The sequence below is a fragment of the Salmo trutta genome, chromosome 31, assembly GCF_901001165.1.
Source record: "Salmo trutta chromosome 31, fSalTru1.1, whole genome shotgun sequence".
NCBI lineage: Eukaryota > Metazoa > Chordata > Actinopteri > Salmoniformes > Salmonidae > Salmo > Salmo trutta.
In genome coordinates, this window is record NC_042987.1 from 37,343,368 (window position 1) to 37,355,945 (window position 12,578).

Sequence of the window (12,578 nt, forward strand, 5' to 3'; positions counted from 1 at the left end):
TGCAGGTGCCTTGGTGGAAGAGTGGGGTAACATCGCATGGCAAGAACTGGCAAATCTGGTGTAGTCCATGAGGAGGAGATGTATTGCAGTACTTAATGCAGCTGATGGCCACACCAGACACTGACTGTTACTTTTGATTTTGACCCCCGTTCAGGGACACATTATTCCATTTCTGTTAGCCACATGTCTGTAGAACTTGTTCAGTTTTTGAATCTTATGTTCATACAAATATTTACACGTTAAGTTTGCTGAAAATAAACTCAGCAAAAAAAGAAATGTCCTCTCACTGTCAACTGAGTTTAGTTTAAGTAAATGGCATAATCTGTGAGATGACTTGTATGAGTCTGGGCTCCCGAGTGGCACGGCGGTCTAAGGCACTGCAACTCAGTGCAAGAGGCATCACTACAGTCCCTGGTTTGAATCCAGGCTGTATCACATCTGGCCGTGACGCTGGCACAGAATTGGCCGGGGTAGGCCGTCATTGTAAATAAGAATTTGTTATTAATTGACTTGCCTAGTTAAAAAGGTTACATTTAAAACATTTACAAAGTGAATCTGACTATCAGATAAGTGTACATACAGTGTAGTGAGTCTTAACTTTAATACAACAATACATTTATTTAGTAATATTACAGTTGATATAGATTATAAATTGATTTTTAATGAATCTAAGGCAGAGTGCTCCAGAACCTTGGCTGTGGGTCGGGAATTTTTCCTATTTCGAATAAACGAAGGCCACATTTGACCCGTTGATCCACCAGACCTTCCGAGCATTGGGCGGAATGGTCTTTTGAACGGGATTAGGCTTCATGTTGTGTTTGATGTGTGAGGAATGGCAGGTCCATGTGTGTAAACAGCAGCCACAGCTCAACACTAGGGCCCAGATTTTTCAGTTAACACAAGAAAAAAAAAAAAACTAATGCAAGAATCAGTGTCATTATTGCCTCATCTATACTCATTAATACTTTTATTGTACAATATTTTACATGAGTTGTACAAACAGAACAAGGCAGAAGCAACTCAATACAAGGAGAGCTGTAATTTAGCTAAACGGACAAAGGAGAAGGATGTGTTAGGCCTTTTTCAGTTGTTTTTCAATTATCGATAATACCGCCTCCCCCCTCCAAATTCTACCAAGAAAATTATCATGGTCTACAATATGGAATGTAGACTTAAATCCATCGGCGTTGTATTGAAATGAGTCTAGAACCTTATTTGAACGACTTCAAGCCCCGTTTACACCTGCCCGTTAATGTGCGTCCTTTGTCCTGATCTTGTCTGTTTACACTTATCAGATCACAATGCATTTATTTTATTTTTTTAATCGTGTACACTTGTCCCAAAAAAATTGGGGCAGAATCAGAATGTGGACAAGAGCAGGAAAAAGGCTGCATGTTAGCACCAGGTATAAACAGGGTTAGAGTGACTTGATTGCAGCGTGCTCAAGTACAATGCAACTCAGACATCCACTCCTGTATACAGTGTGGACAGGACATGCTTGACCCCAAAAAAAGGTCAACGGAGGTACAGTACCTACCAGTTATGGCAACGGAGTAACAAAGATTACTTTGATCAAATTAGTTTAACATTCATCATACAACAACATGCCAGCACATTGGTTTTGATAAACTGGACGGTTATATAATTATAATCAAGTAGATATTACAACTTAAGCAGTGTCTGATAATATCTAAAGCAGAACAGAACTCCCAATGGTTTACAAATCCATGGCATGAAGTGTACTAAATGAATGCTTGCTTACAAAATGGAAATTGAGGCTCATGCATGTTCCATACAGCCCAGTAAGGGAGCTCAATGGCAACTAAAATTGCATTAAAAAGTTGGTTTGTGTAACACTAGTTCAGGGTTTCCCCAAACTCGGTCCTCGGGACAACAAGGAGTGTGCGCTTAGTTTTTTTTTTTTGCCCCTAGCTGATTCAACTAATCATCAAGCTTTGATTATTTGAGTCAGCTGTGTAGTGTTGGGGGCAAAACCAAGACGTGCACCCCTTGGGGTCCCGAGGACAACGTTTGGGAAAACGCTGCACTAGTGTATAGTGAGGCACTTGGGCTTGATTGCAGCTAAAATTGATTAATAGTATGTCATGCATGTATAATGAACCATACAGTCAACAAGCTAAAAATCTGAGGTAAATAATTAGCTACTAAATTTCCATAGTGTAGCCTATCAAACCAAGTTAAAAAGATTGGCCTTTCAGCAAATGCAAAAACACCTAAAATTAATATTCCAATGTGGATACATATAACATTTGTTCATCCAGACTAAAAACACACAGCAACATGGGAAGGCATATTGCAAGTTATGATTTAAGAAAAATGACAATTCATAGTTCAAAAACGGTACATTTCCTCAACAGTGAATTGAATTCTGAAGCTCTTGTAGGCCTATGACTTTCCACCGAAAGACATTAAGGACAGAGCAAAATCTTAAGATCGGACGAATGATGATCATATCAATGAGGCAGAAAAATGTATGTATTCAAATTGTGAGATAAGTCTTCCTCGCAGCTTGATAGGGGATAGGGTTTTCATTCTTAGAAAGAGAAACATAGCATACGGTGTTAGAGATTGCTGGCAAATTATTCTATTGTCTCCAGTTTAAAACTTGAGTTACTTTCACAGGTTCAATATGTTTGACATTTAGTATGTTAAGCCAGACTTTCCCTGCAATTGAGCAAAGGTGTTAGGTCTGACACAAACACGTAAAAGGCAGAAGTAGTGTTTGATTTATGGCATCAACCCAGTGGACATTTTGCTCATGGTCTCTTTATGACATTTTCTGGTTGTTAACTAGTTTTCTGGTTGAGAAGACGTCCTTTAATCCTATAACCAGATTACAACCAGGTAAAGCAAGAGAAACCGAGAAAAATGTTTTCATGACAAGGTAAAGACGTCATGGGAAAGACAGTATTATTTTGGTTGTGATTTGGTCAGATGCTAATGTTACAACCAGATTTAACACATTATTTAGTTTGCTAAAAAGACGTTAACAAAAAAGCAACCTTAAAAACCATCCTTGTTCCATGTCAGTTTTGTCTCCTCAGAAACGGTGATGGTCAGAGTGTGACCTATGAAAGACTAACACTTGCGGTGAAGTGGTCATGATTGGAAAGTAACAAAGCAATACAACATGCATGCTACATTTTGTGCATCTTGTTTGTAGCCGTATAACATTGAAACATACCAGGTGACATACGCAGCGTAGCCTCGGTAACGTTTGAGAAATTATCATCGACATTGAATTATGCGCTTCACATTTTAGTGTTTATGTGCTTCAATGATGTTTCAATAATCTGTGCTTTCTCACAGGACATCGCAAAAGAAAAAAGTTACAACACGTATAAGGAAATGGCGGGAACCCGGTTACTGAGATTCACGGCCCAAAACCACAACCTTTTCCCGGAAACCGGAAAATGATTTCTATGAACAGCATGGCGTGAATGGAACTGTTAAATTATACGCAATGTCTAAAATATGGCCTCTGCGTGATGAATCAACGCTCAGGGTGGGGACAGACAGCCATCAGTATGGACCACAGTTCAATGTATGTAGACCAACATGTCATCATGAGATATATATATATATATATATATATGTGTGATGGGTAGGCCTACATTTTCTGCATCTGGCTTTAGGGATCACATTTTTTATTGCAGCTGCAGTTTTAAAAACAACCTATCACTCGAATAGTTTCGCTTTAAAACCTGTGCGAGCCCTCGCGATCCTTCTCGCTCTAACTCCATTCAAATTGCATCCAAAAAAATGGATAATCCTGTTCTAGATTGATATATAGCCCAATATATAGATGTCCTAGCCTACCTCTTTCAGGTAATACATTTAATGCAGCATTGGCCTTATATTTAGCTAATTAATGATGGGTTATGCATAATTAGGTTCTAATTTATAGCCTCTGTCTCTTGCGCAATACGCACACACCTGTGTACCGCTGGACTCTTTAAAAAACGCTCCTTAGCTGTTGGGACTCCCATGCAGGAGAAGCTAGACTAGAATAGCTTGTTGGTCACTTTTTAAGACATATTAGCCTACTGGAGTTAGTTTCATTTATTATTTACTCAAGAGAGCATATAGCTAACGACATCTATGGGCAGTAGCCTATATCATATATGTACTGGATAACCACACAATCATTAGGTTTTTTTTGGGTGCTTGGGCTCATTAAATGTCTTCAATGTATGACGCATCAGACTTGAATTTTCGCTCAAAAGGTCTATTCAAATCCAGACATAGGCATATTTATATGCTTTATAAATGATTTTACCCGGGAGAAAAGTGATTTATTTGTAAAATACCAGGAAAATATTCAACTCTAACAGACAGACGCATGAACACGGATAAAATTGTATATGACCTACATCATTGTCCGTTTTTGTCTATCGTATGTTTAACTCATCCCTACTTTTTTTCGGATGAGTTACATATGTAGAAGTCGAACATATTGTGCAGTTTTTTTTTCTTCCGTTGGACAATCATTCATCAAGCAGAGGATGACCTCACCATTGAAAAACCATTGTCTCAATCCGGGAATCTTGGGACACAAAATCTCAATGTGTCTGTACCCTCACCTTGCATGATAGTGAGAGTTTTATATTAGTTTTCTTTATGGGGTCATTGCCAAGGCTGCGCTGCGTGTGTAAAATGGAGTCCAATAGGTTATTATGGACAAAAAGTCCTCAATGCAGCAGTAAATGTTGAAGACTTTTATGTTCCTCATATTGCTTACTTTGTCCACTGTCTCTTGCTATACTTCTAAACAAGGCCAATGACATCATCTGTGCAGAGAGACGGAGGCATTGAAGTGGCCAAATATAGTAGCTCTCCTAGCATAGTCTTATCTGGCTTGAGTTGGTTGGCACTTCTGTTTAGTAGAAAGAGAAATCGCTTCTGTTTTGAGACAGCGTTTCTTGATGCTTACATTTGCCACACAGACTGAAGTGCTGACTTGGCTCTCTTCCCTTACAAGCCTCACAAAAAAAAAAAAATCTGGCACTTCCTAGTCCGGGAATGTTCACTCTTAAAGTTCCCCGACTAATCCCCCCCCCCCCCCCCCCCCTTTCTTTAAATTCTCTTTCTCTCCCTCCCTTGTTGTAGTTCTCCCAGGGTCCAGATCCCCCTTGGGGCAGCAGCATGTGTCAGTACATCGTCACTATGCCAGGGAAGACTCCTCCAATGGCGGCCTGGCCCAATGTTTACACAGGGCGTCTTCCAGAAAGCCCGCCAGCTTCTCACCGTCCTCCTGGAGAAACGAGAGACCAGAAATAAGGGGTTATATTAGGGACGATATTTAGTTGCACTTTATTTTAAGGTACAATGACCAGGTTTTTAAAACCTGGTCTATAACATGTTTGATTCTTTGGGATTCATTCAAATAAATCCCACTAGGCACCATTTGGTATCAGGTAGTTATAAAATTGTGTCAAATTCTTCAAAGTAAGTACCAAAAAAAAAAAAAAAAGACTTAAGATATCAATACAAAAAAACAACAATACTTCTGTAGAAATATTAGAGATTCAAGGCTGGCCTGATTTTATTTTATTTACAGATTCAAGGCTGGCCTGGGTTGAGTTTATTTACAGATTCAAGGCTGGCCTGATTTGATTTTATTTACAGATTCAAGGCTGGCCTGATTTGATTTTATTTACAGATTCAAGGCTGGCCTGGGTTGAGTTTATTTACAGATTCAAGGCTGGCCTGGGTTGAGTTTATTTACAGATTCAAGGCTGGCCTGGGTTGATTTTATTTACAGATTCAAGGCTGGCCTGGGTTGAGTTTATTTAATCAGTGTCTTCCGCTCCTCTTACCTCACTGATGAAGGCGAAGTGAACCAGCTCACTAGCCAGGTCTTTGGAGCTGTCAGCTAAATTGGAAAACACAAAACAGGCACCAAAAACCTTAACATATAAAGATCCGCAACCAGTCCTACAGTTAAAGGGGCCCCTATTACTCCCACAGATTATTTGCTAGCAGTTACTGAAGTTTGTAATGTCTGTTTAGATAAAACCAAACCACCGGGGGGGGGGGCGCTAATTCAATGAGTTAGTGACCGTTACTGTAGTTTGTATCTTGTTACTGTAAAAACACATTGCCTCGTCAAGAACATAAACCCCAACCGTGCCACGTTACACCACAAGCAATTTTTTATATTTTTATTTTTTAAAAAGGGTCTCCGAAACCAATCTACCCAGTCTATTGGACCGGGAGATGAATGTACATCCTGTTTGGTTAATACGACGTCAAAAAGGGTACACACAGTAACGTTACAATAACTTTGTTGAACGTTGGATTGACTCACTAGGCAGAACGTCACAGTTTAGCTGCCGTTGGAGCTTGTCGTCCATCTTCAGGAGGAGAGAGAGCTGCAGCGAGATAGAGAGAATTAAATTACAATTTATTTTACCACTCCTTGTATATTTTGTATCAAAATTGGTTTTATGAGCCATTATAAAAACGAGAGGTGCGAGTGTGCGCACTGGGTCAGATTTGCACCAATCCCAACTCTTGTGCGTATTGTAGGTAAGTGCCGGGGGCTTTTATTTATTACATTTTCCATTTCACCTTTATTTAACCAGGTAGCCTAGTTGATAACAAGTTCTCATTTAAAACTGCAACCTGGCCAAGATAAAGCAAAAGCAGTTTGACACATACAACAACAGAGTTACACATGGAATAAACAAACATACAGTCACTAATACAGTAGAAAAAGTCTATATACAGCATGTGCAAATGAGGTAAGATAAGGGAGGTAAGGCAATAAATAGGCCATGGTGGCGAAGTAATTACAATATACCAATTAAACACTGGAGTGATAGATGTGCAGAAGATGAATGTGCAAGTAGAGATACTGGGGTGCAAATGAGCAAGATAAATAAATAAATAAATACAGTATGGGGATGAGGTAGTTGGATGGGCTATTTACAGATGGGCTATCTACAGGTGCAGTAATCTGTGAGCTGCTCTGACAGCTAGTGCTTAAAGCTAGGAGGGAGATATGAGTCTCCAGCTTCAGTGATTTTTGCAGTTCGTTCCAGTCATTGGCAGCAGAGAACTGGAAGGAAAGGCGGCCAAAGGCGGAATTGGCTGCGGCACTAATCACACAAACCATGGGCGAGGAGATGTTTTATTGTGCAATTATTTGTCTATAGTTATAAAAGCTCAGACACTTTTTACATTCAGCAACAATTCTTTGTTCCTTTTAAAAAGTATAAGTTGTAGATGAAAATAAACAAAAAAACTCACATGACTTCTGGTGCCTTCCTCAGTGAACTCCAAGTTACAATGCATTTGGACAACCTGTACAGTTTCAAGCATGACACAGAGAGAGAGAGAAAAAAATCTGCTAAACTGATTTCCAACACTCGTTTCATGACCATAGGGCACCACCTTGAAATTGAAAGCAGACAAGAAGGTTCATTTTAGTGCCTAAGTGTCTTGCTTAAGGGCACAGCGGCAGAAGATGTACCGTCTGGTGTCTAAAACCAGCAGCCTTCCGGTTGCCAGTTAAAGAGACTGTTGTTTACCCCAACATTTTGGTTGGGTGTTGCCTGTATGGTTCATATACAGTACATATGCTATAAAATACTTGTTTTTGACTGGCCCGGGATTTCAACCAGCAACCGTCTGACTACTGGTCTGCATGCAACCCCCCTCATATAAAAGTTACCTTTCTGGTCTCCATCTCCTGGGGCTCTGGGCTGGGAGTCTTCACTGTCTCCATGCGCTCCTGGAAGATGGACAAGGTCCGGGGCATGGTGAGGCCCCGCTGGAAGTTCATCAAGGGATAGATCCCATTCCTAGTGAGTACACACAGAAAGAAAGAGCCAATCCAATCAATTGAAAAACAGACTAAGTGAGTTAAATCATGTGATGTACAGTCTTTACTTTAAATACCACAGTCAGTATAAAAAGGGGGAAGGGACAATAGTCCCTTGGAAAATCTTAGACTTAATTGAGTTGAGTAAATTGAGTTTTTTTTTACATTAACATTTTAGTCATTTATCAGACGCTCTTATCCAGAGCAACTTACAGTTAGTGCGTTCATCTTAAGACAGCTAGGTGAGACAACCACATGTCACAGTAAGTACATTTTTCCTCTAAGCAGCGATCTGCAAAGTCAGAGCTACTAAGGGGAAAAGGTCAAGTGATAGTTATAAACATATGATGTGGCGGACATCATAGCGACCTTCATAAAACCGGACGGTTCTAACATCAACTGGAAAGTCAAACAAATTTAGGATTAAAAAGAGGTTTACTATGTAGATCATATTTAATTTATATATTTTTTATTTAACCAGGCGAGTCAGTTAACAGATTCTTATTTACAATAACGGCTGGCAAGTGGCATGGAATAAGTGCAGCAATAAATAAAATATAGTGGCCAACTCTAATAAAACACAAAAAACGTATGTGTATAAGCATCCAATTACAATGCAGACAAGAGATGGATAGAGGACACAATTGAATGCCAGTTGTGGGCGCAAGCTGCCAAGATCCGATCTGGATCCAATCGTAGGTAATTTGATTTGTTTATACCAGATTTAGGAGCTGCAGACCCATAACATTTGATGATGAGCAGACCAACAGAAATTAGACAACATGATCTTACCGTAATCAACCAAGGTTTCGGTTCACACTTTCTTCCCCCTTTAAATTGCATCCCTCCTTCCTGATCAAGGTTTATATCCTTGATAATTTAGGATGTATGTATGCATGTATGTATGCATGTATGTATGTATGTATGTATGTATGTATGTATGCATGCATGTATGTATGTATGTATGTATGTATGTATGTATGTATACAGTTGAAGTCAGAAGTTTACATACACCTTAACCAAATACATTTAAATTCAGTTTTTCACAATTCCTGACATTTAATCCTAGTAAAAATTCCCTGTTTTAGGTCAGTTAGGATCACCACTTTATTTTAAGAATGTGAAATGTCAGAATAATAGTAGAGATAATTATTTATTTCAGCTTTTAATTCTTTCATCACATTCCCAGTGGGTCAGAAGTTTACATACACTCAATTAGTATTTGGTAGCATTGCCTTTAAATTGCTTAACTTGGGTAAAACGTTTCGGGTAGCCTTCCACAAGTTCCCCACAATAACTAGGGTGAATTTTGGCCCATTCCTCCTGACAGAGCTGGGGTAACAGTCAGGTTTGTAGGCCTCCTTGATTGCACACGCTTTTTCACAAATGCCCACAAATTTTCTATGGGATTGAGGTCAGGGCTTTGTGATGGCCACTCCAATACCTTGACTTTGTTGTCCTTAAGCCATTTTGCCACAAATTTGGAAGTATGCTTGGGGTCATTGTCCATTTGAAAGATCCATTTGTGACCAAGCTTTAACTTCCTGACTGATGTCTTAAGATGTTGCTTCAATATATCCACATAATTTTCCCTCCTCGTGATGCCATCTATTTTGTGAAGTGCACCAGTCCCTCCTGCAGCAAAGCACCCCCACAACATGATGCTGCCACCCCCGTGTTTCACGGTTGGGATGGTGTTCTTCAGCTTGCAAGCCTCCCCCTTTTTCCTCCAAACATAATGATGGTCATTATGCCCAAACACTTCAATTTTTGTTTCATCAGACCAGAGGACATTTCTCAAAAAAGTACGATCTTTGTCCCCATGTGCAGTTGCAAACCGTAGTCTGGCTTTTTTATGGCGGTTTTGGAGCAGTAGCTTCCTCCTTGCTGAGCGGCCTTTCAGGTTATGTCGATATAGGACTCGTTTTACTGTGGATATAGATACTTTTGTACCCGTTTCCTTCAGCATATTCACAGGGTCCTTTGCTGTTGTTCTGGGATTGATTTGCACTTTTCTCACCAAAGTACGGTCATCTCTAGGAGACAGAACGCGTCTCCTTCCTGAGCGGTATGACGGCTGTATGGTCCCATGGTGTTTATACTTGCGTACTATTATTTGTACAGATGAACGTGGTACCTTCAGGTGTTTGGAAATAGCTCCCAAGGATGAACCAGACTTGGAGATCTTTCTAAGGTCTTGGCTGATATCTTTTGATTTTCCCATGATGTCAAGCAAAGAGGCACTGAGTTTGAAGGTAGGCCTTGAAATACATCCACAGGTACACCTCCAATTGACTCAAATGATGTCAATAAAGCCATGACATCAGTTTCTGAAATTTTCCAAGCTGTTTAAAGGCACAGTCAGCTTAGTGTATGTAAACTTCTGACCCAATGGAATTGTGATACAGTAAAATAATCTGTCAGTAAACAATGGTTGGAAAAATTACTTGTCATGCACAAAGTAGATGTCCTAACCGACTTGCCAAAACTATAGTTTGTTAACAAGAAATTTGTGGAGTGGTTGAAAAACAAGTTTTAATGACTCCAACCTAAGTGTATGTAAACTTCGGACTTCAACTGTATATACTACCAGTCAAAGGTTACTCATTCCAGGGTTTTTCTTTATTTTTACTGTATTCTACATTGTAGAATAATAGTGAAGACATCAACACTATGAAATAACATATGGAATCATGTAGTAACCAAAAAAAGTATTAAACAAATCTAAATATATTTATATTTGAGATTCTTCAATGTAGCCACCATTTGCCTTGATGACAGCTTTGCACACTCTTGGCAGTAAAAATACAGAAAAACCCTTGAATGAGTAGGTGTCCAAACTTAACTGGTACTTTATGTAATGTAATCTCCGGCTGGAGCAGCCTTCTACTTTTAATTATCAACTAAATTAAATCCAATGACCTTTGCCCAAATCTGTCCTCCAACGCCCACACTTACTTTACGTCCTCCAGAAATTTGTCCAGTTCTAGCGGCGAAACATTCGAGTACCTTTAGGAAACGATGAGAAATGGGACAGCATGAGTAATAACATCAACAAATCACCTCAATCAAACAGACCTTGGGGTCTCTGCCCGGGGACAGGTTTTTCTCCATCCTTACTTGATCTCCACCCCGGGCCGGTCCCCATGCTTGATCTCAGCCATCACACCACTGGGGTCGAAAGTCCTGGTCTTCTCTTCAAGGCAGTTATCATGAAGCTGATCTGTTAAAAGAGGAAGTGCATTTAAGACTACCATTATGTGATTAATATGGAGATTTTAATTATTTTTATTGGCTTGACCTCTAGAAGAGAAAACTTCAACTTTAACTTTAACGTGACAGTGTCAAAGGGATATTGGACTCCTAACCTGAAAAATAAAAATGTGGGATTGTATTCACAGTGGACTAAGTAACAAAATCCTAAAATATTGTTTTTGACAAAAATATCCAGATTCACAATGTATTTGTGAACCGTTTCAGAAAGCTGGGTGTGCGCGATAGACAAAGCTGGGTGTGCGCGATAGACAAAGCTGGGTGTGCGCGATAGACAAAGCTGGGTGTGCGATAGACAAAGCTGGGTGTACGATAGACGTCACTTCACAGGAGAGGCATTTGACATTTTTTGAAATTAAAACATTTTTTAGCAAAGTGCCTTTTTTGAGCATGTCAATTTATGTGACGTAATAAAAAACTCATATGTAGTCTGTAAATATAAATAAAATGTGAACTCACAAAGCTGTTAAGACAAAATCTTGCCTAGCCATCATGAATGGTTGAGCTAATGAGTGGGCTGGGACATTCACAAGAGGGTCCATTCTGTCACGCAAGTCTTCTGTCAAATGGCACTTCCTGCTCTCTGCTACCGCAGATATTTGAACGATCCATAGGATTTACTCATATTTTCATCATGGACAACATGCTTTGTTTTGTCCTGAATACTGCTGCTGGTATCGACACAGCTTTGTCTTCTGTGGCAAAAGCACTCTGGACTGGTTGAAGCTGAGTGGGAAGGATTATTTTGAAAGTGTTTGTCTGCTGTGAATCATCATAATCCATACACCGGTAAGAGTCTACAGTTAAAATGCCAAGATAGCTACATGAACATGCGTTATTCTCTAAACTATATCAAAAAGTCATTTTTCATAGCTATTGTTACACATATATAGCCATCATGGCGCCAGAGAAGATGGTTGACGTTTTACATGCTCTTAACCTAATGTGTTTTTTTATGCAACTTATTCTGTACATAATGTTGCTGCTACCGTCTCTTATGACCGAAAATAACTTCTGGACATCAGAACAGCGATTACTCACCACGAACTGGCAGAAGCTTTTTTTTTCTTCCTTTAACGAGTCTGACGAGTCCGACGTGAACGGCATACTGCTTTCCTGGGAACAGGCCCAAATCCATAATTTGCATGAAGAGAAGACGGAGGACGGGCTGCCTTCTGAGAATTTGTAGGCGATCAAATAAACCCCCACTGGCATCCTTTCTACTTGCTAACATGCAGTCATTGGAAAATAAAATCAACAAACTACGAGGAAGATTAAACTACCAACGGGACTTTAAAACTGTAATATCTTATGCTTCAGAGTCGTGGCTGGACGACGACATTATCAACATACAGCTGACCGGTTATACGCTGTATCGGCAGGATAGAACAGCGGTGTCTGGTAAGACAAGGGGGGCCGGCTTATGCATATTTGTAAACAACCCATATACTACCCA

General features: G+C 39.7%; 1 protein-coding gene across 3 annotated transcripts in view; it reads right to left on the reverse strand.

Moving 5' to 3' along the window:
• Positions 1–934: 934 nt before the first annotated feature.
• The window catches only part of LOC115170152 (nuclear receptor-binding protein 2), a 55,716-nt gene continuing 44,072 nt past the window's right edge, over positions 935–12,578 (reverse strand). For all 3 annotated transcript variants that reach the window (XM_029726492.1, XM_029726491.1, XM_029726490.1), the window contains 7 exons: positions 10,970–11,072; positions 10,808–10,858; positions 7,700–7,829; positions 7,276–7,329; positions 6,332–6,395; positions 5,841–5,896; positions 935–5,275 (listed from right to left, as the gene is read on the reverse strand). In XM_029726492.1, the coding sequence (XP_029582352.1) occupies positions 5,186–5,275; positions 5,841–5,896; positions 6,332–6,395; positions 7,276–7,329; positions 7,700–7,829; positions 10,808–10,858; positions 10,970–11,072 (548 nt within the window). In that variant the 3' untranslated portion in view covers positions 935–5,185. The remainder of the gene's footprint in view (positions 5,276–5,840; positions 5,897–6,331; positions 6,396–7,275; positions 7,330–7,699; positions 7,830–10,807; positions 10,859–10,969; positions 11,073–12,578) is intronic.